This window comes from Dipodomys spectabilis, unplaced genomic scaffold (genome assembly GCF_019054845.1).
Source record: "Dipodomys spectabilis isolate Male_0828 unplaced genomic scaffold, ASM1905484v1 ptg000231l, whole genome shotgun sequence".
Classification (NCBI taxonomy): Eukaryota; Metazoa; Chordata; class Mammalia; order Rodentia; family Heteromyidae; genus Dipodomys; species Dipodomys spectabilis.
Genome location: NW_024870908.1, coordinates 5,961,809 through 5,987,943, shown reverse-complemented (window position 1 = coordinate 5,987,943; position 26,135 = coordinate 5,961,809). Strand labels below are relative to the sequence as shown.

Sequence of the window (26,135 nt, the reverse complement as noted above, 5' to 3'; positions counted from 1 at the left end):
TCAGGCTGGGCAAGCCAGAGCCAGAGCTCGAGGATACACTGTGTGACACGCCCGGGCAGCTGGGGACGGGGCCTTCTCCTGCATGCCCACCCACAGTTCTGTCTCAGCAGCAGAAGAATGGAGGGCTCAGCCAGAAGATGCAGGTTTTAGTCTTGGCCCATGACCTTGAGCTGTCTTCCCCAATCCTGAGCCTTGCTGTCCCCATGTCCAGCCCCCAAGTGTGCATTTGCTGAGAACAAGTCACTTCCCACCTTCCCAAACTGATGGCACAAACCCCCAACAGGCTGCCTTTCTAGGCACATCAATGCCACTGCCCAAAACAATCCTCCTCTCCTTCGTAACCTCTATCCCAGGAGGGCTCTCGCACCTCTATCCCCGCGCTGCGTGCGCAGCTGGAGCCCTGCCTGTCAGTCCGCCCTCCCAGCTCAGCTCCGGACAGCCCTGCCCAAGGCGCTCACCTCCTCCTTCACTTTGGCAGCAGGAGACTGCAGCCTGGCCCGCTTGCTCGTGTGGCTGTTCCTTCCATTCTCCAAGTCGAGAAGCGACCTTAGCTTCTCTGCCTCCAGCTCATAGTCCTAGGTGAGAGGGGCAGCGCCCAGGGAGGGTTAGCACAGCTGGAAGGACTCGGGAATGCTGGGTGCCCCTCCAGGAGACCAGGACTTGTTTTCTGATCTTCCTCACCGCAGTACCTGGACTGCCCGCCAGGAGGCCCCAGAGGCCATGGTGAACGTGAGCAGTTGGCAGCTAAATCACATTCACACAAGGAAGGGTGCCCCCCAAGCTCCCCTCCATAGAGGCATGCTGAGTGACAGGCAGAGATGACATCCCGTTTCCTCAGCCACCACTGCTCTGCCAGCTGATGGCTTCCTGACCCATCAGCAGGTAGATGCGTGACAGTTCACGCAGGCATCGTGTGTGTGTGTGTGTGTGTGTGTGTGTGTGTGTTTGCACGCGCACGCACGTGCGCGTATTTCTGGCTGGGCTGACTTTGAACCCAGATTTCAGCCTTCTGGGTAGCGAGGATCACGGGCATGTGCCACCACTGCCCAGACTGAATAATGCTCTTAATATAATTTTCTCAGTATTGCATTACTCTTCTGTGGCTTTTCCTTTATGATAAATTCCCATAACACACAGTTTTCTTTTTCTTTTTCTTTTTTTTTTGTTGTTGGTTGTTAGGACTTGAACTCTGGGCCTGGGCGCTGTCCCTCAGCTCTTCAGCTCAAGGCGAGCGCTCTACCACCTGAGCCACAGCGCCACTTCTGGTTTTCTGGCGGTTTATTGGAGATAAGAGTCTCACGGACTTTCCTGCCTGGGCTGGCTTTGAACCATGAGCCTCAGATCTCAGCCTCCTGAGTAGCTAGGATGGCAGGAGTAAGCCACTGGTACCCAGCTACAGTTTGGTTTTTCAAGGACTATATACTCTTAAGAGTACTGGATGCCAGGCACCCCTCCAAGGCCCATGTCTGTCTGGATTTCTGGGTAGAAAGAGGCCTCCTGTGCCCAGGGTGCTCAGCAGAGCTGGCCGCTCACCTTCACAGCCTGCTGGTACTCCTGGGAATTGGCGTAGACTTCCTGTACCTCCTGTTCTCTGCTTGCTAGCTCATCTAGCAGGTTCTGTAAGACAGGATGAAGAGCTTAAAACCAAACCTCAGTGTAGCCGCTGGAGTAGCATCATGAATGGCTTCCTTGTGTGCACGGGGTCTCTGCAGAAGCATCTCTGAGAGTGCTGAGGAAGGCCAGGAAGTTGCTTATCTTCTCCGGGACACAGGTGCTCACTGAGCGCCTTCACCGGCCAGGCAGCGGGCTCGGACGCTGGCTCTTGCTGAGAGGAGTTCTTTGGGCCTGACTAGACCTGGCTACCACAAGCCCGCAGAGACGCCAAGGCAAGCCATCTCATCTCTCACCTTCTGGTTCTTCAGCTTGGTCTCCACCTGGCTGAGGCTGTCCGTCTCCTGGGGTTCGTAGCTGGGGGTGTTGGACAAGAACTGGAGCACATGGTCGTAGCCGTGGCGGTATCTGCCATAGGCAGCCCTGGCACTCTGCAGGCTCTGGGCCCTTAGGTGGGGGTGGGGGGTGTAGGGAGAGAGCTGGTCAGGCCCAGCACAGCTGGCAGAGACCTCACTGATCACTTGATTTTAAAGAAGGGAGGGAGCAGATATAACTTAACTGGACAAACCCTAAACAACAGACCCGAGGGGCAGGCTGGGGGCCTGAGCACCAAATGGCAGAGGCGCCCACTGTCCAATGCAGGGCCTGCACAGCCCAAGACTAGAGCCAGGAAATGCGCCTGCAGCGCAGAAAAGAGTCAGAAGTCAGAGGCAGCAAAGGCGATGCAGAGGGGAAGCAGAGCGTCACAGGCTTACACTCGAAAAACACGCACACTCCCCCTTAAGAAAGGAAAAGAGGGGGCTGGGAAGGTGGCTCAGTGGTAGAGCGCTTGCCTTGCATGCATGAGGCCCTGGGTTCGATTCCTCAGCACCACATAAGCAAAAAGAAAAAAGCTGGAAGTGGCGTTGTGGCTCAAGTGGTAGAGCGCTAGCCTTGAGCTGAAGAGCTGAGGGACAGCGCCCAGGCCCAGAGTTCACGCCCCACGACGGGACCCAAAAACAAAAAAACAAACAAAGGAAAAGAGGTTACAAATTAAACCTAATGTAAACAGTAGAAAGGAAATCATGGAACAGGGAACAGGGAAACAGGAGAGAGAAATCACCAGAATCACACAACTAATTCTTGAAGACAGGTGACCACACTTATTAGAAAGGGAAAATGCAAATACAGCAGAAGGAGGAGGGACACTGGGCTGGGTAAGGGGGAAACACAAACTAATTGTGGTACTATGAAGGGCTCAAACAGACTAGACAGATTCTTTCCTTGAACGGCAGATTGCTAGCGTTAATTTAAAGTGACTTGAGGCTGGGACTGTGGCTCAGTGGTAGAGTGCTTGCCTAGCATACCTGAAGCCCCGGGTTCAATTCTTTAGTACCACATAAACAGAAAGAGCTGGAAGTGGTGCTGTGACTCAAAGTGCTAGCCTTGAGCCCACAGAGAGGCTCAGGGACAGAGTCCAGGCCTGAGTTCAAGCCCCAGGACTGGCCACTGCATCTGTTTCTTTGTGTCTGCGTTGTTTTTTGTCAGAAAGAGGAAATGATGTAAGGCACAGCCTCTGGTGGCCTCAGAGGACCCCAGCCCCGCACCTTCAGGCAGGCAGGGCCCCCCCTCCCCTCCCCCCCCCTCCCTCCCCTCCCCAGCCCACCTGCTGCGGCTGCTCTCACCTGTGCGCCACCTGCTGGCACAGGTTGTCGAAGCGCTGGCACAGCTTGTGCACCTCTGCCTCCTGGCGCTCCAGGTCTGGGCAGTGCTCCTGGAAGCGGCTGGCCAGTGAGTTCGAGCATTGCTTGGCCGCCTGCAGGTTCTGCTCCACCTCGCCCAGGAGGGACTTCTGTGCCTGCAGCTCAGAAGCCATGGCCTGCCCGACAGACGAGGCGGTAAGATGGCTGTGCTTTGTAGCTAGGGCTCCTAAGGGGCTGGGCCACGCTGCCCCGGAGCTCTGGGGTTGTCTGCTTAGGGAGGGGCCCGGGTGGAGGAGCAAGAAGAACCGGCTCTGCCTCAGTTTCCCAAAATGTATGGATCACTTGTGCAGTATGCCAGCTCCTCACTGCAAACAAGGCTCTTGCCAAACTAACGTCCCCAGACCTCTGGCCTGCCAAGAGGCCGCTGCCAAGCCCCTCCATCTCCTTGGCCGCTGGGAAGACGGAGATGGAGAAGGAGGCTGTGGCTCTGGCTCCTAGCCAGCAAATGCAGGTGGTGAGCGAGTGGCCACCTCAAGAAGAAGCTGTGTTTGTCCTGTCTGCAAACGGGCCCTGGGGATTGAGACCTGGGATATCATCCCAGCCGCCAGGGGCTGAGATCAGGAAGCTCATGGTACAGGTCGGCCCAGGCAAACAGAAAAGGCTGAGTGCAGTGGCGCATGCCTGTCCTCCCAGCTACGTGAGAAGTGTCAACAGGAAGATCAAGGCCAGGCAGGCCTGGACAGATTTGCAAAAAGAACCATATCATCTGTCTTGAGGTGGGGGGTTGATTTGCCTGAGCCCCTCACCCAGCCCAGAGAAAGGCGTCATGACCCAGGCCCCAGCTTCACCTCCAGCTCCTGCCTCTTGCTGTCCAGGACGTTCTGGCTCTCTGGCACCGTCTCGTCCTGGATCAGCCGGGTCTCGTGTGAGGCCAGCAGCTCCCGGCCCTGCTGCAGGCTCTTCTCCAGGCGGTTGGCCGTATCCACCCTGAGGACACACAGGTCAGGGGTGACCCCGCTGCTCCCCCCGCCCGCACACCCACCCTTGGCCTGACACCCACTTCTCCTGGGCCGAGTGGAGCAGCTGTAGCAGGCGCTCGTATTTCCGGTGGGTGTTCTCCACCCGGCTCCTCAGCAGGGGCGTCGTGCCGCAGCCGGGCAGCGCCTGGGCAAACGCCTCACACTCGGCCGTGCTCTGGGCTTTCTCCGCCTCCATCCGCAGCAGCTCGTTGGTGATGTTCTGTAGGGACCAGACCCCCCCCCCGCCAGGATCAGCCACAGCCCACAGCACCCCCTCCTCAGTACCCCCAGACCAGCTGTGTGGTGACAGTGACAGGAAACCGGTGGCCTTGAGAGGCTCTCGGTGGAGCACAGGGAGATTTCCCCGGGCTCTGGGGCATTGCAGCGGGGTAGGAGTCCGTGCTCTCGTGGGTGCTTTGGACAGGATACAGAAAGGGTAGGCCCCGGCTCGGGTGCCCCCACTCCTCACCCCTGTACCCTCCAAGAGCTCGGTATAGAATGAGGGGTGACAACTAAGGAGGGATGCCTGCCCTGGGCCCCATCTTCCAGCTGCCCTGTGAGAACACATCAGCCCATTTAGTTTAGAATCTGCGGCGGGGAGAAGAGGGTTCCGTGATGTGTCTCGGGGCAAAGAGCTACTGACCCGGTTCTGCAATGCCAGGTGGCGGGCCCGCGTGCCACCCTGCCACAGCCTACTCAGCAAGGACCCCTGATCACATGCAGGGTCATGTCTGGGAGCATCAGAGCCCGGTCCTTGACCCTGACCTCTGCCATGCAGACCCCAGGGCCCCACAGGCATAAGACCCTGACCACGGCTCCTGCAGAGCCAGGAGTCCAGTACCTTGAGGTCCTTGGACCGCTCAGCGCTGTCCTGCACGGCCCGTCCCTGCTCCAAGGGTGGCCGCAGGATCCCCGTGATGGCCTTCTCCTGTCTGTCCAGGTCACTGGCCACCTTGTCCAAGCTGGCCAGCAACTGCCGCCCCTGCAGGTCAGAGGCATCTGCCCAAGGGGAGGGACGCACGTCAGGCATGATAGTGGGAGCATGAGATCCAGGGGGCACCCAAGAGGCCAGCTGGGACCTAGTCTCCGCCCCCCCAGCCCGAGACCCCTCCAGCGCCACGCACAGCACTGAGCCAGCCCCCCGGCCCTCCATGCAGCCCCAACACCAACCTCCAGGGTTCTCCGTCCTCAGCACCTCGTGCCGCTGCTGCAGGGTGCGTTTGCTGCCTGCCGCCTTCTGTCGCACGCTCCGGTACTGACTGCCCAGGCTGGGGGGAGCAAGCGTGCTGTGGGACCCCAGCCACCTGCTGCCCCCCACTACCCACAAAGGGGGGACCCCAGACTCCAGCTGGGCAAGAACCCAGGGTGCCAAGCAGCTCATCAGCACGTGTGTGTGTGTGTGCGCGCGCGCGCGTGCGTGTGCCTGTGCACACGCGCTTGAACTCAGGACCCTGTCTGTGTTCTTGCTTGGCTTTTTCTGCTCAAGGCTGGCACTCTCCCTCTTGAGCTACACCTCCACTTCTGGCTTTTTGGTGCTTAACAGGAGAGAAAGTCTCTCTGACTTTCTCTGCCTGGGCTGGCTTCAAAGCACCATCCTCAGATCTCAGCCTCCTGAGCAGTTAGGATTACAGGCAGAGCCACCTGCTCATCCACGCTTTGAGAAATGACATCGACTAAGCAAACGGCATTGCTTCCAAAGCCCCTCCCTCCTCGCCTTTGTTTCTCTCCCCCTCCTCTCCGACCGTAGTAAATCTGACGGACTAAAACAAGCTACTCATTCGTCTTCTCAAGGTATCACCTAGGGGAGCAGCGCACGGTAAATGCTTAATAGGTAAGTTGTAGACTGAGTAAATGAAAGCATTCCTTGGGTCCTTTCAGCGGAATCTTTAGTATCTACTTTGTACCAGGTGCTGAACATACCCTGGAGATACTGACTTCAAAGAGTCTCTACCTAAGGCTAGTTACCCCCCCCCCCCCACACCGCCCTGGCCCCCAACCAGCCCAGAGTCATCTTAGTGGAATATGGGAGTTACTTCAGGAGACCAAAGATGAGGGTGTGTGAAGACAGAGCTGAGCCTACAAAACTTGGGCCTAAGCTACACACGTATTAACAGGTGCAGCAGCGGGTACAACACATGCAAAGGCCCAGAGGCAGGAAGAGAAAGTGCCTGTTGGACCAGGCCCCCAGGTGAACAAGTCAGCAGACCAACAGCTCTGCCCTCCAGCCTCCATGGGGGTGCAGGTCAGGAGGTGTCAATCCAGATACCCAGGGTGGAGCCCAGGGGTGGGCCAAATCCGCCTTGCTCCCTTCCTTTGTCCTCCTACCTGTCGGCCAGAGCCAGGGCCTCTGGGTCAGTGGGAGGAATGATGAAGCAGACCGCGGGGGCAGTCAGCTTGTTTCCAGCGCTATCCGTGAGCTCCCAGCTCTCCCCGTTGTTCTTCTGCAGGGTGTAGCTGTAGCCCCGGGAGATCAGGCCCTGGGGGACGGTGGGGTGGCAGGCCAAACAGCACATGAGGGACCCCCACCTTGGTCCTGACCCCCCGCCCCTGAGTCTCAGGCCCGGGAGGCTTGGCCCTAGCAACCGGGAAGCAGGTTCCCCGAAGGAACCTGGGCCTGGGTCGGGCTGTGCTGCCCCGGGGACTTGGCAGGGCCGCGGGGCCCAGCCTGCCCAGGGCCCCCAACAGGGGCTCACCTGGTCACCCTCAAAGTCACAGAGCGCCTCCACAGGGATGGGCTTGAGCGGCGTCTCCCGGCGGAACTTGAGCGGCACCACCTGCTGCCCGCGCCTCTGCAGCCCCCGCACCACCTCCTCGTACTTGTCCAAGGCCTTCTCCTGGTCCTGAGAAGAGGGAGCGGACGGGGTGAAGCCCGCGGCCGCTCTGGGTGAAGGCGGGGCCGGAGGCGGGGCCTGGGCGGGGCTTGCGTGAGACTGAGCCTGGGTGGGGGCTGGAGGCGGGGCCTGAGTGAAACTGGTGGGCGGGGCCTGGGGGAGACTGGCAGCCTCTCCTGGTGGGTGGGACCTGAAACTGGCAGCCTTCTGGTGGGCGGGGCCTGGGGAAGACTGGCAGCCTCTCCTGGTGGGTGGGACCTGAAACTGGCAGCCTTCTGGTGGGCGGGGCCTGGGGAAGACTGGCAGCCTCTCCTGGTGGGTGGGACCTGAAACTGGCAGCCTCCTGGTGGGCGGGGCCTGGGGGAGACTGGCAGCCTCTCCTGGTGGGTGGGACCAGAGTGAAACTGGCAGCCTCTCCTGGTGGGTGGGGCCTGGGGGAGACTGGCAGCTTCTCCTGGTGGGTGGGACCTGAATGAAACTGGCAGCCTCTCCTGGTGGGCAGGGCCTGGGGGAGACTGGCAGCCTCTCCTGGTGGGCAGGGCCTGGGGAGACTGGCAGCCTCTTAGTGGGGGGGGGCAGAGTGAAACTGGCAGCCTCTCAGTGGGCAAGGCCTGGGTGTGAGTGGCAGCCTCTCCTGGTGGGCGGGGCCTGGGTGTGAGTGGCAGCCTCTCCTGATGGGCGGGCCAGGAGGCGGGCCCAGGGCGGGCGCCAGGCCCCGCCTGCTCAGAGCAGGGCAGGGCGGGCAGGGCTTTAAGGCCGCCCTGGCCGGGCCCGCGCGGTCACTCACGTCCAGCTCACGCAGCAGAAGCTCGATCTGGTATCGGTCCTTGAAGTCGGGGCTGTATTTCTGGTTGAGATCCGAGTCCACCTTGCGCAGCAGCTCCTGGGCGTCCTTCAAGTCTTTGTGGAACTAGGGTAGACCGGGTGGCCCCATCACGGACGGACCCCGCTGGCCCACCTGGGCTTCTGGCTTCCAGCGCACCCCACTCACCCTCACCCCGGAATGGGACGCGAGGCCGGGTCGCTCACCTTGCCAGCCCAGTGGGGGGGCCTCCCACTCCATCCATACACAAAACGCCGCCTCTGTGAATCATCACTTTTGCCCATACGCCAATTGAGCTGGGGAGGGGGGGCTCCACTCCATCCCTCTCCCTAACCAGGAACTACATGGTGTCCTTCAAGTTTCCACTGCAGACCCCAAGAATCACATCTGCACCTCTGGTTGGAAACACTTATTCCTCTAGAAACAAGTGTCCATCCACAGATGACTGGGTATACCGGGTGTGGTCCATCCATGCAATGGAAAACTAGATAGCCACGTAAAAGATGTCAACACGTGTTGGCAAACTGGACGAGCCAAACACAAAAGGCTGCAGGGCACAAGCCCCTCACCACCCCGCAGAACATATTCCAGACAGGAACTCTAGACAAATCCACAGAGATAGCAACAGTTCAGAGGGTACTGTGGGCTGGAGGAAGGGAAGCTGAGTGGCTGCTGGTGTTTCAGTTGCTGTTTGAGTGATTTAAAAAGTCCAGGGAACAGAAGGTTGGGCAATATTCTGAATGACACCAATTGTCTACTTAAACAGACTATCCTGTGCCTGGCATTGTGTAGTTCAGATATTGAAGGGAGGATGTCTTAAGCTCAAGGAGTTCAAGACCAGCCTGGGTTATGGAGCAAGGCGCTTTACCCCCAATCTCACTGTGGGGTCAAAAGTGATAGACTCTATGTTCTATAAATTTTCTTAAAATTAGAGACCCACACGCTCATTCCTGGACACACACACCACTTGCTTGGGATGCATTGTAACCCTATCGGCATTGCTGGTGTCTGGGAGGGCAACCTCACAAGGCTGCTGTGTTGTGTGTGAACCACCAGGGTCAGGCTGACCCTGGTGCTGGCAGGCACCCGGGAGCTGGCGGGTACCTGGTGGTAATCCTCCATGTACTTCAGGTGACTCTCTTCGCAGATGAGCAGGTTCAGGTACTCCTTCCAGTCGGCGTGAACGGCTTCCATGTGTGCCTGCAGCAGAAGGAGGAGCAGGCCGTCCCTGTGGGCCAGGTGCCAACACCTGGCAGGGATTCAGGCTGGGGGTGGGGGGCAGGTGGCATCTGCCTGGGTGTGGCTCCCGCGGAGGTAGCCAGTGCCTGCTGAGGGGTGGCAGGAAGCCAGAATGCAGCATGTCAAAGAGCAAAGGAGGCAGGGCTGCCGTGCACAGGTGCACACGTTGTGCAATACACAAGGGCAAAAAAAAAAGTTCTCACAAAGAAGAGATAAAAGGATCTGGAGCTAGAGGTCAGCCTGGGCTGCATGGCGAGGCTGGGTAGCTCTGCTAAATTCCTCTCCAGCCAGAAAGCGGAATATGCCATTCCTTGGAAGTTAGGCAGATATCTGGAGGACTAATGATATTAAGGCAAGGGCTGGGAGCATGGCTCAAGCTGACAATGTGGCTCGGTGGTACCATAGCCAGGTGCTGGGTGGCTCACGCCTGTCATCCTAGCTACTCAGGAGGCTGAGATCTGAGGATTGTGGTTCAAAAGCCAACCTGGGCAGGAAAGTCTGTGAGCCTCCAGAACTGCAAGCACCCATATTTCTGTGGTTCAAAGCTACCTAGTTTATGATCTTTGGTGTGGCAGCCTCAGAAAACCAGCACAGGCCACATATACAGGTATCCAGATATCCAGGCATAGCCAGTGTGGCTGCTCATGCCCATAATCCCAGCTACTTGAGATTAAGAGGATCAGATCTCAAGGCCAGGCTGGGCAGAACAGTTTGTGAGACGCCCCCCCCCCCCTCCTTCCCATCTTAAGCAACAGATGGACCTGGTAGTAAATATCTGTTATCCCAGTGGTGGGATAGAAAAGTAGGAGGATCTCACCGGGGCTGGGAAGGTGGCTCAGTGGTAGAGTGCTTGCCTTGCATGCATGAGGCCCTGGGTTCGATTCCTCAGCACCACATAAGCAAACAGAAAAAAGCCGGAAGTGGCGCTGTGGCTCAAGTGGTAGAGCGCTAGCCTTGAGCTGAAGAGCTGAGGGACAGCGCCCAGGCCCAGAGTTCAGGCCCCACGACCGGACCAAAAAAAAAAAAAAAGAAGGAGGATCTCAATCCAGGCACTCACAGGGATTGGGCGGGGGGGAGAGAGGGGAGAGACCCTATCTCAAAATAACCAATGCAAAAAAGAAAAAAATGGAAAAAATAAGGGCTGGCTGGTAGAGTGACTCAGTAGAGTACTTGCTTAGCAAAGCCTGAGGCCCTGAGTTCAAACCCTACCACTACCACAAAAGAAAAAGGAAGTCCTGCCCCTTCCCTAGGGGTATGCACACCTCGATGGAGTTCCTGCCCGGGTGGTCAGCCAACAGCAGTTGATCTCCCTCACTGTGCAGTTTGTTAATCCTCTCTTCTTTGGCCTCCAGGTTCCGGTTGATGAAGTTCTGCAGGGGGGCGGGGGGGACGGGAGTAGGACTGGGGCTCCTCCTGGCCGCCCTAGGCCCCTCCCTGACACTGCCCTTCCTCCCCCTGGCAGGCCCAATGCCCACCTCGTACTGGCGCCGGCGGCTGGGGAAGTCCAGGTTGCGATCGCTCCAGTCGTACTGCACGCGGGCCTTGGCCTGCTGGTCCAGCCAGTACAGCTCGTTTGTGCAGCGCTGCATGTAATCCTGCAGCGAGTTCAGGTGCTGCTGCCGGGCCTCAGACGCGGCCTGGAGGGTGGGACGGGGTGGGGACAACGCTGGGACCAGGCCTGGCCTCACCCCTCCACGTCCTGCCTGGATGGAACACCTGCCAACCCCAGCTAGGGGCTGGGCACTCCCCCCCACACTTCGACCTAACCCCCTAACATCCTCTGGGGAACATTTACTGTGAGACCCCATCTTGACTAGCAAGATGGGTATTGCCGTGAATGCCTGTGTTCCCCGGACCCCAAGCTTCCCCTCCGGGTGAGGTGACAGTCTCCCAGAACTTCTCACCAGCAGCTTCTGGTACTTGGCCTGCAGCTCGCTGTTCTGTTCCTGCAGGTGGGAGGGGCAGGAGGGGCTCTGGTTAGACCGGGGTACAGGGGCACCCCTTCCCCGGTCCCCAACATCACCTGCCTGTGCTTTACCTTGTCCCCGTCCTTAGCCAGGTGGGCCCCGATGGCCTTGACCTCGTTGTGGAAGATGTTGTGCTGCTCCACCTGGCTGTCCACCAGCGGCAGCTCCGTCCCGAAGCCCTGGACGCTCAGCTTGTCCTGGCGGGTGGGGAGGGAGGGAGTTGGCTGAGGGCGGCTGGACCAGCCTCAGTGTCCGGAGGGTGGGCGGTGCTGTCTCCCGCAGGGGACGGAGGGAGCAGCTGTGGGTGCCGCTCTGAGCCATGATGTCTCTGTTTTGTGCATGTGTGTGTGTGTGCATATGTGTGCTGGTTCTGGGGCTTGAACTCAGGTCCTGGATGCTGTCCCTGAGCTCTTTTGCTCAAGGCTGGTGCTCTACCACTTGAGCCACAACTCTACTTTCGGCTTTGTGCTGGGTCATTGGAGATAAGAGTCTCAACAGAAAGCCAGCACCAGTGGTTCACACCTGCAATCTCAGCTACTCAGGAGGCTAAGATCTGAGGATCTTGGTTCATAGCCAGCCCAAGCAGAAAAGCCCATGAGACTCTTATCTCCAATGAACCAACAGAAAACCAGAAGTGATGCTGTGGCTCAAGTGGCAGAGCGCTCACCTTGAGCTGAAGAGCTGAGGGACAGCGCCCAGGCCTGCTGTCTCATTTCACAGATGGAGACACAGGCTAGACTAAGGGAAGTCACCTGCCTGGGGTCTCGGAGCCCTGCCAGGACCCCAAACAACCTGGAAATGTCAGATACATCTCTGTTGTATGACCCCCAGACTTGGCTCTGTCCCTCTCTGAGCCTCGCTTTTCTCACAAGCACATCAAAAGACACAAGAAGGAGGACTCCCCCCTCCATCCTCCCTGTGCCCTCCCCCCCCCCCCCCGCCCCCGTGCAGGCCTCTGCAGGCCTCTCCTGCTCACACGAGGCCCACCCAGGTCCTACCAGCTTCTCATCTACCAGCGCCGCCCAGTTGACCTGGGGGTCCGCCTCCTTCACGGCCAGGCTGTAGATCTGCTTGTGCTTCTTGCGGAGATTGGCCACGCGCTCTTTCAGCTGGCGGATGCTGGGGGGCGGGGGAGGGGGGCCTGTGAGTGGGCTCGGCTGGTCTTGAGTTCTAGACCCTCGCCTGACTCCTGCCACCCCTCTGGCCCACTCCCCCCAACCCACCACCACCTTCAACCTTCTTTCTCTCACCACTTCCCTGCAGTCTACACTGTGCCCACAGCCCTAGAAGGTTCTAGAAGAAACAGGACCCAATGTCTCCTGGAGATGCTGTCCTGGGGTGATCTGTGCTGTACCAGGGGCAAGTGCAGGGGGTGCTGGGCACCCACAGTGCTCTGCTTCTGCCAGGGGAAGGGGTTCGGGTTAGGAGGACCCCAGGGTAGACCCCCACAGGGAGCTGGGAGCGTGACAGCCCTGGAGTGCCAGGCATGGGCGACTTCGATGCACAAAGGCTCAGAGGTCAGACCAAAGGGTCAGCCCAGGTCGCACTCTGATCACAACAAAAATGCCCAGCCTCAGTTTCCCCAGCTGCACACTGGAGTCACCAGGAGCTGCCAATGGCTCATACCTGTAATCCCATCTCCTCCGGAGGATGGGATCCAAGGTCCAAGCCAGCTTGGGCAGGGATGTTCTGTGAGACTCAAATCTCCACACAGACACCAAAAAGCCAGAAGTAGAATTGTGGCTCAAGGGGTAGAGTGCCAGGCTTAAACACAAAAGCTTAAAAAAAGCAGCACCCTGGCCCTGAGGTCAAGCACCAGGACTGGCATTCACAAAAATCCAAAACATAAAAATGAACGTCAAGCTGGGTGCTGGTGGCTCACGCCTGTCATCCTAGCTACTCAGGAGGCTGAGATCTGAGGATCATGGTTCAAAGCCAGCCTGGTCAGGAAAGTCCACGAGACTCTTATCTCTAATAAACCACTCAGAAAACTGGAAGTGGTGCTATGGCTCAAGTGGTAGAGTGCTAGCCTTGAGCTGAAGAGCTGAGGGACAGCGCCCACCCTGTCAGGGAGTTATCCTCCATAATCCCTGCCTGGCAGCGGGGCCCTCCCCAGGCTCCCGGGCTTGAGCGCACAGGGACCTACTCCTCAGCAATCATGTCCCCCTGCGGGTGCTGCATGTGCTTGGCGATGGCTGAGTCCGCCTCCAGCACGTAGAGCAGCTTCTCCGAGTCCGATGTCTTCTGCAGGGCCACATCCCGGTGCTCCGGCTGCTGTCCCTCCTGCAGCCGGCCCAAGTCCTGCCGGGGTCACAAGAGGGCACAGTGGGGGCATTCAGAACGGGCTCCCAGGCAATGGCAGAGGGCCAACGAGCCCCTCCTTCCTCCCCCCTCCCCCCCCCCCCGCCGTGTCCGGACCGGCCTCTCTCCGGCTGAAGTAAGGAGGTCAGGTCTGGCCGGCACCATATTGGCCACATGGTGGATGGTAGGGTCTAGCATCTTGTCTTCATGCTGGGGGAAGGAACTCCCCCGCCCCCATCACCTGCCTCCCAGGTAATGGGCATGCGGGACCCCTGGAGGCAGGGGCGGGAGGCAGGGGCGGGCACTTGGCTGATAGGTTACTGAATCTGTCAGTCCAGTGCCTGGGACCGGGAATTTCCTGAGGATCTGCCCCCTGCGCCAACTTATTTAGTCCTGGACCAGCCTAGCGGCCGGGCTCCATGCCACATGTATCCCTGTGATCGTGTCCTGTGTCCTGTCTCCTGGCTCGTCTCGGGTCATCATGGAGTCCCAATTCAGCTCTCCATTGGAGCGGAATTGGTTTACTGGTATTGTTTTTGTTGTTTCTTTCCTCTTTAGCATGTTTCCTAGTTGTGTGATGTGTATTTGCGTGCCACAGGCCTCTGTAACAACTGGCAGCCTGTTACCTGTATAATAAAGTCTCCAATATTCTATATTTTAAGATGTGGCTTCTGGGATGACTTACAACACAGCCACTCAGCAAACACAGCCCAAATATAGCTATGAGCAGAGGAGGCTGTGCACCCCCATCCCCACCTGCCTTGTGCCCCAGTGCAGGCTGGGAGACGACCTACAAAGCCAGGCCACCAGAGGTGGCCGGCACAGAGTACCAGGAGCGACTGGGATCGACAACCACCGTGAAGTTGCTTTACCCAGCAGCGATGCGCAGAAGGGCTGCCTGAGCTCTGTGCGATCTTCATCCCCCAGGGTATCTGGGGGAGCCTAGTCTGCCTACCCGGCCTGTCTCCTGCCCTGGTTGCAGGTCCCCTGTGGGCTCAGACCAACTGGGCGAGAGGAGGGGCACTCACACTCTGCATCTTGGCCTCCGTGTCCACGATGTTCTTTTCCACTTGGTCTGCATTCTTCTGCAGCTGCTCGATCAGCTCCGAGAGCTCCTTGTTGGAGATGCTATGGACAGAGAGAGGGAGGTGGGCGGAGGCCACAGACCCAGGGAGCCCAGCCCCTCTCCCCCCAAGCTCTGAGCCTTCACTGCCCACTGAACCTTCTGGATAGTGGCAGGGTAAGGTGGGGGTGGGGGAATGAGTCTCAGCTGTCCCCACAGGGCTGTGTCATTGAAGCCATAGAGATAAGACAGCACCCCAGGGCGCTGTGTCACTGAGACTAATGCTTCCATTCGGCCATGTGGGGAAAGCATAATGAGCTTTTGGTGTTTATTTTTGGTCGGTCGTGGAGCTTGAACTCTGGGCCTGGGCGCTGTCCCTCAGCTCTTCAGCTCAAGGCGAGCGCTCTACCACTTGAGCTATAGCGCCACTTCCGGTTTTCTGGTGGTTTATTGGAGATAGGAGTCTCATGGTCTCTCCTGCCCGGGCTGGGCTGGCTTTGAACCGCGATCCTCAGATCTCAGCCTCCTGAGTAGCTAGGATTACAGGTGTGAACCACCAGCGCCTGGCTGGTGTTTTTCATTTTTATTTGCTAGAGATGGCACCTGCACTCTGCTGGGCTGAGCCTGGTGGTTCCCATCTGTAATCCCAGCAGGGCTGATGCAAGAAGATTGGGAATTCCCGCCTACACAGGAAGAGCCGCTCTCAAAACAAAACAATACATGCCCAGTGCTGTGTCTTGAACCTAGAATCCCAGCGACTTGGTGGTTTTTTTTTTTTTGGTAGGTCATGGGGCCTCAACTCTGGGCCTGGGTGTTGTCCCTCAGATCTTCAGCTCAAGGCTAGTACTCTACCACTTGAGCATCAGCCCCACTTCCAGCTTTTTCTGCTTATGTGGTGCTGAGGAATCGAACCCAGGGCCTCATGCATGCAAGGCAAGCGCTCTACCACTGAGCCACCTTCCCAGCCCCAATCCCAGCGACTTGGGAGGCAGAGAGCAAGAAGATCACGGGCCATGGTAGAACACCCCTGCCATCCCAGCTACGCGAGACCTTAGTGGAGGAGGAGGGAAACAAGACACTACCTGAAAAATAAGTTAGTAAAAGGGAGCTGGGGATGTGGCTCAGGTGGTAGAGTGCCTGCCTAGCGAGATGGTGAGGTCCAGAGTTCAAATCCCCGTACTGCCCACGTAATGAATGAATGAAGCCCCGAGAGCCGCCCAGCACCGCTGAGCCTGCGCCCAGGAGCTCGGGGAAGAAGCCAGGCCAAGGAGCAGACAGCAGGTCCTGTGTGCATGCGCTCAAGGCCGGGGAGCTTCTGTTCTTCCCCCTTTTACAGGCAGGGAAACTGAGGCATACAGCGTGTGTGCTGCCCGCAGAGGCTGTGCGGAGCTGAGATCTAAGTCTGAATCAGTCTCCGTGCTTTTGCCCTGAAGAGTTTGGGGCGCATGAAGGAGACGCTCCGGGGCCCTGCCCGCCGCCCCGCCGTGCGTGCCCCCCCCCCCGCCCCGCCGTGCGTGCCCCCCCCCCCCCGCCCCCCTGGACGGCACGGTCCACCCCAGGAGCCCAGGAATGCGGGCGGGCGGGGGCGGCAGCGAGGCCCATGCCAGGAGCCGATGCCAGGAGCTGGAACTGCCGGGCGGCTCTGCCTTTTCATCTTGCGGGTGAGCCACGCTGGGCGGCCACCCGTAGCAGCAGAGCCAGGGGCCTCGATGGAGGCGAGGATACAGTCCTTCCCATCAGCCTCCTCCCTCCTGGCCCACCGCCAGCCATCCTCCCTAGATCCCGCCGTGGGGGAAAGCCGAGGGATCCCAGCCACGCCCCCTAGAGGGCGGGGCCAGCAACACAGGAGAAGCCACGCCCACCGCCACTCATCCAAGCCACTCCCCGGAGAGAGCGGCCCCAGCAGCACACGGAGAGGCCACACCCACCGCCCCCTCATCCCAGCCAGCCACATACACACACACAGAGGCCACGCCCACCCCCTCATTCCAGCCACTCCCCCCAGAGGGCGGGGCCCAGCGGCACACGGAGAGGCCATACCCACCACCCCCTCATCCCAGCCAGCCACCCCCGAGGGGGCGGGGTGAAGTGACACACGGGGAGGCCACGCCCACCGCCCCCTCATCCCAGCCAGCTACTCCAAAAGGGCGGGGCCCAGGGCTACACAGAGAGGCCACGCCCACCGCCCGTTCAAAAGTTAGCAAGGAGACAGGCCTGTGTCCAGGCCCCACCCGCTCATTACTCATGAGCAATGGGCTGGAGCTTCTCAGCGTGTTTAAGTCTCAGTTTCACTGGCCGTGCAATAAAAGGCACGAACCATTCGGCCCATTTAAGGAGAGGAGTGTGGGGTCAGGGTTGTTCCTGACATGAAACTTGAGTTTCAAGACCACTAGGGTGGGGGGCAAGTTCAAGAACTGAGCTGGAGGGGAGGTCAGGGCAGCAAAGGGAGGTCAGTTCGGGGGGGGGGACCCTCCAGGTAGATCTGGGCACCTTAGGTGTCTTTGGTTGCCTGTCTGGTAACATGTGTCCATCAACATTTGTTCTAGAAAGCCCCCGATTGCCTAGTGTAAGATAGGGGGCTCAGCGGTCACAATGACACATGCTTGCTACACGGGGCCTGGGTTCTGTCGGGGGACTGTCTCTCTCCCCGGGGACTGTCTCTCTCCCGGGGACCCCTGCTTGCCTGCCATGCTTGATTCTATAAAATAAGTTCCTTGCACAAAACAAAACAACACCAAAAACTCACTTAGTAACTATGAGCCTGGTAGCTCATGGCTATAATCCCAACCCACTGGGAAGGTGAAAGTAAGAGCATCATGGCCCAGGTTGCCCTGACTTAAAGAAAAACAACAAGGGGCTGGGAAGGTGGCTCAGTGGTAGAGCACTTGCCTTGCATGCATGAGGCCCTGGGTTCAATTCCTCAGCACCACATAAGCAAAAAGGAAAAAGCTGGAAGTGGTGCTGTGGCTCAAGTGGTAGAACACTAGCTTTGAGCTGAAGAGCTGCGGGCAGTGCGCAGGCCCAGAGTTCAGGCCCCACAACTGGACCCCCCCCAAAAAAAAGAAAAGAAAAGAAAAACAACAACAACAAAACCTATGAGACTATGTTTGAAAAGGAACCCAAGCTGGGTGCCAGTAATCCTAGCTACTTAGGAGGCTGAGATCTGGAGAACTGCAATAGGAGGCCATCCTGAGCAGAAAAGTTCATTAGATTTCATCACCAAAATGCCAAGCTGGAGGAGAGCCTCACATGGCAGAGCACCAGCTGAGCAACCATTACAAACCCCAGTACTTCAAAAACAAACAAGCAAGCCAGTAACTCGGCAGTGAAGAAGAGGCAAAGGCTGACGCCCTAGTTGGGAAGATCTCCCGATACCCGTCACCTGATCAAACACAACACAGCGTCACCTCTGAGACTGACAGAAATCCCTCCACCAGCTGACAAGGACACTGGGGACGTGTCACTAAACACCTGCCCAGGCCACTTCAAGGTCCCTGGGGCTCCTGGGGAAGGCAGGGAGACAGAGATGACAGGAAAACCAGGGACCCAGGAACTCAGAGCCCACGGACTCAAGGGAGAAAACTGAAGTGATCAGAAAGAAGTTAACAGTGTAGTCCCAAATAGAGGAAGAAGGTCCTTCTAGAGTTCTGGGGGGTTCACACACCCCGAGAGGAGGTGAATGATTCCTCCAGATAGCTGGGGCAGAGAAGGAAGGGAAGAAGATGAGGCTGATAGACACCCTGCCCTAGCCCGGAGGAAGCTGAGGCTGGGTGGAGAAATAGGGCTGGGTGAGCCCCACAAATGGCTCCTGAGCCCAGACCAGGCTGTGTGGGCCCCAGTGGCTTTGGGGCTCTGCAAGAGACAGGGGGGGGGAGGGGGGGGGAGATAAGCACCAGGCTTAGCCGGCGAGGCCCCAGAGCGGGGCTTGTGAGGACACAAGGACCAGACAAGAGCTTCCTGCGCACAGAAACAGGACAGGGGTTTCTTTGTGTCAGTGTAAGGACCTGGAGCGGAGCAACGGGTGAAGAGAAAAGGCACCCTAGGTTTAGGTCCCTCCCTCTGTCACACTTAAGAGTCTCAGTATCCATAACCTGACCTGCTTTGGGAGTAAAGACCTGGCAGCTAGAAGATGCCACAATCGAGGAGCGGGATTCAAACCCCATGCGGCACAATGCCCAGGCCTGGCCAGGACAGCCCACAGTCACACAAGAAGGCCAGCAGTAAGGGTGCCTGTCGCAGATCAGATGCCAACACAACAGGACCCAAAACGGGACACAGGTCCCTGACAGCCTACAAATGGAAATGTCCATCAAGCGGATTGACAGAGTGTAGGCTGGGGGGTATGTGGGCCTTGAACTCAGGGCCTGGGCACTGTCACTGAGCTGCTTTTGCTCAAGGCTAGCACTCCACCACTTGAGCCACAACTCCATTTCCGGTTTTTTTTCTGTGTATGTGGCACTGAGGAATGGAACCCAGGGCTTCGTGCATGCTAGGCAAGCACTCTCCCACGGAGCCACCTTCCCAACCCCTGGAGAGCATTTTATAGAGTTGTCTCCTAGCGTTTCCGTCCTCAGTCTTCCCAGCCTGGCACCCGGCCCGGTGTGTTCTCAATGGATCTCACATCACTAGTGGACAGCACCGCTTGGTTGGTGCCGGGTAATTCCAGGGCCCCTGGTGACCGCAGCTCATGAACGCTCTTGAGAGCCTAGAGCAGCTGTCTGCCTCGCTCTGGCTGGGTACCTGGCTCCATTACAATCCAGCTCTACCCAGCAGAGCTCAGCCCCTGTGTGAGGAGGGCTGGGTACAAAGCTACGTTGGAGAGGTCACATCCGGACATCCCCTGTGTCCTGCCTTGGTCCACTGGTGAGTCACAGCCCACCCAGTGCTGTCCCTGCAGGAGCCCTCCCCACCAGGGCCGCCTGGCTTTCTGGTGGTCACGCGTGGGCACCTCCCTTTTGGAGTTAACCCTATGTCTGGGGGGGGGGGCTGAGCTGGAATGTCTGGAACGTGTGGAGTACACATCCCTCCCCAGGCCTCGCCCTCCCTCCCTGGGGCCTGGCCCTGCCAGCCAGACACCCTTTCGGGGACATGGTGTTAGTGGCTCCCTGGGGTCCTTGCGGCCTGACCCTCAGCTCCCACAGATCTTGCCTGGTCAAGGGAGCGAAGGTTCCTAATTTCCAGACTGTCCATCCTGCTGTGGAACCCAAGGCAGCACGCAGTAGGTGCACAAGAAACAGGGAAACAATGAAAGCACCTCCGAGGTGCCCCTCAGCCTTCAGCGCGTCACCGGTCCATCCACAGCGCATAGCTCTGGACGGCCCCTCCCTCTTCCCAACCCCATCTGAGGCTAGGAATGTGCGGGCCGCAGGAAATGGTCTTCTTGGCACTGCGTGGGGAGGGGCATCCCTAGCCCTTCATTCCAGTATTTGCATAGACTTGGGGCTCAGTGAACAGGTGTTGAACCGCGCCGGCCTTGAGCTTGCTAGGCAGGTGCTGTAGCACTCAAGCCACACGCCTCCGCGTTTGCTTTTAGTTATGATTTCTGTAATAGGGTCTGGGATTTATGCTCAGGCTATCCGGGACTGTGATCCTCCCATTTATATATCCCACACAGCTGGGTGACAAAAGATGCTTGCACCCAGGTTTTTAGTGGGAGCTTAGGAACGTTTTCCTCTCCCATCTCCGCCTCCAAGTAGCTGGGATGACAAGCGTGTTTCATATCACACCAGCCACTCCTATGTCCCCACTTCCCAGGTGATGCTAACGGAGGCTCAGAGGGGCTAAACAATGTGTCAAGATCACTCAGCTGGGACCTGGGGGGTTCCCAGGATTCAAACAAGAGGCAACCAGGCTCCATAGTTACTTCCTCAGGACAAAGGACACATTAGTGCCAATCTACCTTCATCCCAATCGCCACCATCTCAGTGGTTGGGCTACATAGTCAGTGGTGGTAAACTGAGGCTGAGTCATTCCCCTGAGATGTGACCACAAGGGACACCCAGCCTGTCCCTCTGAACAGGCCTTGCAAGTGCAGGGAATCAGCTCTGGGTGGATCCCGGCTACACCCTACCTGGGGCTTGCTGTGGGCTCCATCTCCGGGCCTCCCGGCAACCTGCCAAGGTAGGCACTATTAGTTCCTACTTCAGGGTGGGACCCACTGAGCTTCTGAGCTAGGGCTGCTGCTTGTGCCCAGTGCTGGGGCGGGGGGGGGGGGGGGGTCAGGTGGGTGGTAGAGGCCCCAGCAGGCACTTCCTAGATGGGATAAGACCTGAATGCTTTTCTCTTCCAACTCTTCCTCATCATCTCCTGCCCCTCCTTCAGACCCTGCGGACAGGACAGTCACCATGAACAGCCCCTAAAGATAGGAACTTCCTGCATGCTAGACTACTCATTTAACACCTTATATCCTGAGCCCCAGGCTTATGCAAGCCTGGAATTAAGGGCTACAGGAGAGAGCCCTCTACCCTATTAAAAAAAAAAAAAGGTGAGTAAGTCCTTATTGTGTAAAAGTACATAGGCTAATAGGTAGGATTGAGGAAAGCATCCCAATGATTATAATCTGGAAGATTCTGGATCATCCAGGGCAGGGTATTTTTCAGCCATGTTGACCCACACAAGCCTTATGGCCTAACTCAATTGTGATTTATAGCTCAGCCCAACAAAAGGCCAGAAAAGAGCAAATGGGGGGGGGGGGATGAGAAAATATCATAATACAGTAACGCACAAACATGTACATCATTACAATGAACACAAACAAGTTAAAAACTTGCTTACTAAAAGGAAAAGACTCTCTGACAGGAATACAAAGAGTCTCCTTCCTTGGGTATCAGCTATTTGAAGACACACCTGAAACCAAAATGATACCGGACGGATGAGCATCAAGAAAGTAACATACCAAGAAGGGATCACTGAAGATGAAACACAAGCCAGGCACCTCTAAGATATAAAACAAACGTGGCTACACCTGGCTGCAGGTGTAAATGCCTAGGGCAGCTGCTTCTAAAGGTTCTGACTTCACTGGTCCAAGCTAAGGCTCTGACAGTGTGGTAAAGCTCCTTGATTAAGCTCTTATGCAGAAGGGGCTGAGACCAAGGAACTGAAACCCCCCCCCTCCTCCCCCTGCACACACAGCAAGGGGTTAAAGGAAGTGGGAGGAGAAAGAATCTGAGGTATCTACAGGAAGTCATTAAGAAAGCAGTAGACAGGTGGTACTCCATACATACCAGATTGATTAGTCAATTGACTGATACTCTCCCTACTGGGAACTTCTGTGGTAACTGGACAGCAGATTTCCCCACACCCAGCCATTCCTCCTGCGGGTACAGCAACGCCTGCTCTATTGTGAAGCCGGATCTGCTGTTTCTGCTCAGGGAAGGCCCCCCACCCACCCCTAGGCCTCAGAATGGGGCTGGGGCTCAGGCTCTGCACATGGCTTCCCCTCATAGACACACAGAACTTTCAGCCAGTCACTCTGGCAACAGCAAAGCAGGTCTTGATGAGTTCTGCGACCTTGGTACCCTGAGCATCTGTGCCAGGCTATTTGCTCTGCCCCGCTGCTCCCTGACCACCATCCTCATCTTCACAGAAGCTACCTAGGGGCAGCTGCTCAGACCCTTCCCCTCTCTTCTCTCTAGAGAGACCCCCCCCCCCAGCCACCACCCTCACCTTCCCAGACCACGGGGGGGAGAGGGGGTTCAACATGCACAGGATGGGGAAGGGGGCTCCTCTTAAAGGAGATGCTCCTCAGCCCTTCCAGGCTCTCCTCCACCCACCCATTCATTCAGCTGGGGGGGGGGGACATCTGGCCCCGTCTGGCCGCCACTGAGTCAAATGGCCCTGCGGTAAGAATGACCAAAGGGATAGGTGAGGGGTGGGGAGCAAGCAGGAAAGGACCGCAGACCAGCGGGCAAAGGAGAAGCCTGGGCAGGAGACGCACAGCCAGTTGCAGTTGCAGCGTACGTCTGCCTTACACACAGGGACCGAGGGACAGGAGGACAGAGGGACGGGGTGTCGGGGGCAGGGGCTACAGCAGGGAAGGGATGAGGGCCGGAATTCAGGCACGAGTGCCCTCTGGGCCGTGAGTTCCGGAGGCAGCCACATGTGAGATCTAGTTGAGTAAAAAAGGAGCTGCGGGCAGCGCTCCCGCTCAGGAGGCCGCTGGAGGAAAACCTGGTGAACACAGACAAGGAAGTCCGGAGGCCATTGCTCTTCTTCTGCCCCCTGGACAGGCTGGTGTGGGCAGACAGGAGGGCGTAGATGGAACCAGAGGTCCCAGGGGCGCACCCAGGTGGGGGGCAGCGGGGGGTGCCTCCATCTGACCCGCAGGCCCGTGGACAGAGCTGCCACCAGTGCAGAAGGGGACCTGACCTTCCTTCCCACTGCAGTGCAGGCCATCTGCACTGTAGCCCGGCCGGTGAGCGGGTGCCTGTAGTCCAGGCTTCAGTGTTGCCCTAGGGAAATGGGACCTAGCCCACCTAGGGTGGGCCAGGATGGAAGCCATCCTGGCTCCGTGGTGCACACTGGGGGCTGGGGGGGTGGTTTGGAGGGGGGTGGGCTTTGCCATGCCCTCCTCACACACACCTCCACCCCAGTCACTGCCCTTTCCAGCTGTCATTGAGGATGGGTGCTGGTGTGATCTGCTTGAGACCCGGCCGGCTCTGGGCTTCAGGGTCTGCAGGTGCTGATTCACAGTGCTCACTGTGAGCCCCGTCCGGAGCTGGGTTCTTCACAAGCTCCCTCGCTTTCATCCATCCGACAAATCTGCCCCACTTCATACATCAGAGATGTTAAGGGACCAGCCCCCAGGTCACACAGCTCCATAGAGGCAGGGCTGGGGCTTGAGCTTACACCTGGCAGGCAAACTCTGTGCTCTTAGCTGTTAAGGGGCTGATGCCTTCTATTAAGACAGGCCTCTGTTAGCCAGCCCCTGTCCACAAAGCCCTGCAACCCAGGCAGGGTCCCCTTCCCCAGAGGGCTGGGCCAGCCTCAAAAGACCCTGTCTAGGTAGAGTCTGGAGGTGCAGAGGCTGCCTGGTGATTACTAGGTAGAGGGGTGCCATTAGATCCATCTTGTAGATGGGGCTCTATTCTCAAATGAGGCAGCATCAAAATTCGGCCTGTCTACAGAGCAGGGCCACTGACACCTCCTCCGGGAAGTCCTCCCTGAGGTATCTCCCAACAGGCCTCGCTCCAGATAGTTGCAAGGCCGGGTAAGTGGGGTCTGAATGGGGACCCAGTCTGACCAGCGCTGTGTTCCGTCCCCTGGGCCTGGGCCCCATCATCAGAAATCACAAACGCACATCTGTGTTTACGCCCAACCCTGTCTCATCTCCCTGACCGGATGGTCAGAGATCAGCCTCAGGCAAGCAGGCGCTGGCTCCCCTGGAGGAATGGAGGAGGCTCAGAGAGGCCAGTGGGCTCCCTCAGGGTAGCACAGCCAGAAGAGCAGAACCAGATCTCCCCCCCCCCCACACACACACACAGAGCCTCCCTCCCAGCTGGGCTGGACGCTGTCTTTTGTGACCTGGGCCATCAGGCCTGACCCTGTCATTAGCTCAGGTGTGAACGCCAGCGTCCACACCTGTCATTAGGAACCGGAGTTCACACCCAGGCTCTCCCCAGTTTCAGCTGCTTAGCCAAGAGGCTGGGGCACAGGGAGGGGCGCTCGCTGCCCAGATCGAGCTCTTGGCTGCCCGGAGGCCAATGTTAGGACGGGCACAGGATGGGCTGACAGCCTTCTCCCAGGCACTTCCTGTGTACCGGGGCACGGCTCGGCCAGCCCACGTGGGGGCTACTTATCACCCCCTCTTCATGGCGAGGGAAACTGAGGCTCGGGGCCCCTGCAAGGCCAGGGCCAGCCACCGGTGTTGGCCTCTGGCACTGACACTTCACGGCCAACTCTATCCTTTCCTGGGCTAGCAAAGGCGCCCCGGGGGGGAAGAAAACTCGGGGACCAACTGCCAAACCCCCCTCCTGATGCCCCTCACATCAGACCCCATGCTGAGGACACCGCCGTGCCCAGGAGCGCGTCCCTCACAGAGGGGACAGGGCAGAGGGGGCGCTGTGCTCCCTTCCTAAGGGCAGTCGCTCTGGGGTGACGGCCACCGGACCCCCGCGAGATGCTTCCCCATCCTGGAGAGGGAATCCAAAATCCTTCCTGGAGAGACTTCCAAGCTGAAATGGGGAGCCAAGGGCTAGCCAGGGCCAGAAGAGGGGCTCCCCTTCCTGTGTGTCCGCCCTCCCCTCCCCCAAGTCCCCAAAGCTGGCCAGGATGGGAGACCTCCCTTCCTTCCCTCCAGGCTTGTCTGCTGCACTGGAACCTTCCAGGGCTCTCAGGCCAGGCCTTGGGCGATGGAAGGCGGAGGCCAGGCGGGGCCGGGCCGTGTGGGGGGGACCGGAGGGGCCGGGCTCTGGGTGAGGATGGTGAGGACTCAGGGGCAGTTGTGTGGGGCTGGCCGGGGGCCCCGGATTGTGCAATGCTTGGGAGGACAGCGCAGGGACTGGAAGGGACCCCAGCGGAGACCGAGCGCCAGCTGGACGGGGCCCCTGAAGAACAGAGCAGGGGGGAGACCCTGCCCAGTCCCTGGGGCTGGGAAAGATGGCGGGGGGAGGAGAGGGGAGCAAAGCCCTTGGAGCTGGAATGGTGAGGGAGACCCCAGGGCACAGAACTCCGGGGAGCCTGGGCACCTGCCCGACAGGTGGGCCTGGGCCCAGAGTCCTCTGCTGCCCCTTCTGGGGCCTGGGGAGAAGTGGGGCGGGGGCTCCCACAGAGAGCTGTGAGGACCCTGGGAACAGGAAGGGGGTCTCCTTTTTCCCTAGTGGAGGGGGGGTTCAGGCAGCGGCTGAGGTCTCCCCCGCCCCAAACCGGTTATTAAGTGAATTCATGCCGCTTATCAGCAGGGCCGTGGGCCGCGCAGACGCATCGGGACTTGTCACTGCGCCCCGGGCCCCGGGACGGCCGGGCCCGGCCAGACGCCGCCGCCAGTTTCGGGGTTGGGGGCGGGGTGCGCGGAGCCACACCCCTGAGAAGTCGTGTGGGGCCCGAAAGAGGCGGGGAACCCCAGCCTGTCCCCCCCCCCCACACACCGACCCCGCGTCCCCCACGGCCTGGGGCGCGGCTGGGGCGCGGGAGAGGCCGGAGACAGGGGCGCGCGCGCGGGCCCCCGCTTCCCCGCTCCCCAGCACCTGCCCGCGCCCCCCTTCTCCTCCTCCTCCTCCAGCCCCGCACACCTGCCCGAACCCCGGGTCCCCCTGACACCCCCAATCCGGAAAGTGTCCCCCCACCCAGCTGTCCGCCCGTTCCCGGAAGATCTCCCCAACTCCAGGGCGCCCCGGGAGCGCCGAGCCGCCCTGTACCCCAACTTCCGTCTCCCGCGATCCAGGACCCCCCCACACACGCACACGCACGAAGGAGCGCTCCCGGGGTTTTAGGGGTGCCCGGTGCCCCCGCTTGGCGGCTCCAGGGCCCCCGCGTCCCCCGCCCGCCCCGCCGGGCCCCCTCACCTGCGGGTCTGCACCGCGGGGCTGTATTTGCCTTTGTTTCTCTTCCTGAACAGCGAGTGCATGGCGGCGGCGAGGACGGCGCGCGGGGAGCGGGCGGC

The 26,135-nt window shown here is 58.9% G+C and overlaps 1 protein-coding gene across 2 annotated transcripts in view; it reads right to left on the bottom strand.

Annotated features, from left to right (window-relative positions):
* Positions 1 to 26,135, bottom strand: part of Ppl (periplakin) — a 30,380-nt gene extending 4,245 nt beyond the window's left edge. For both annotated transcript variants that reach the window (XM_042698393.1, XM_042698394.1), the window contains exons 1-20: positions 26,038 to 26,135; positions 14,502 to 14,601; positions 13,319 to 13,473; positions 12,171 to 12,291; positions 11,244 to 11,369; positions 11,110 to 11,151; positions 10,681 to 10,842; positions 10,468 to 10,575; positions 9,071 to 9,166; positions 7,931 to 8,053; positions 7,006 to 7,152; positions 6,638 to 6,789; positions 5,483 to 5,580; positions 5,154 to 5,311; positions 4,354 to 4,532; positions 4,142 to 4,280; positions 3,276 to 3,469; positions 1,908 to 2,058; positions 1,534 to 1,617; positions 459 to 575 (exon numbers count right to left, since the gene is read on the bottom strand). In XM_042698393.1, coding sequence (XP_042554327.1) covers positions 459 to 575; positions 1,534 to 1,617; positions 1,908 to 2,058; positions 3,276 to 3,469; positions 4,142 to 4,280; positions 4,354 to 4,532; positions 5,154 to 5,311; positions 5,483 to 5,580; positions 6,638 to 6,789; positions 7,006 to 7,152; positions 7,931 to 8,053; positions 9,071 to 9,166; positions 10,468 to 10,575; positions 10,681 to 10,842; positions 11,110 to 11,151; positions 11,244 to 11,369; positions 12,171 to 12,291; positions 13,319 to 13,473; positions 14,502 to 14,601; positions 26,038 to 26,099 — 2,514 coding nt within the window. In that variant the 5' untranslated portion in view covers positions 26,100 to 26,135. The remainder of the gene's footprint in view (positions 1 to 458; positions 576 to 1,533; positions 1,618 to 1,907; positions 2,059 to 3,275; positions 3,470 to 4,141; positions 4,281 to 4,353; positions 4,533 to 5,153; positions 5,312 to 5,482; positions 5,581 to 6,637; positions 6,790 to 7,005; positions 7,153 to 7,930; positions 8,054 to 9,070; positions 9,167 to 10,467; positions 10,576 to 10,680; positions 10,843 to 11,109; positions 11,152 to 11,243; positions 11,370 to 12,170; positions 12,292 to 13,318; positions 13,474 to 14,501; positions 14,602 to 26,037) is intronic.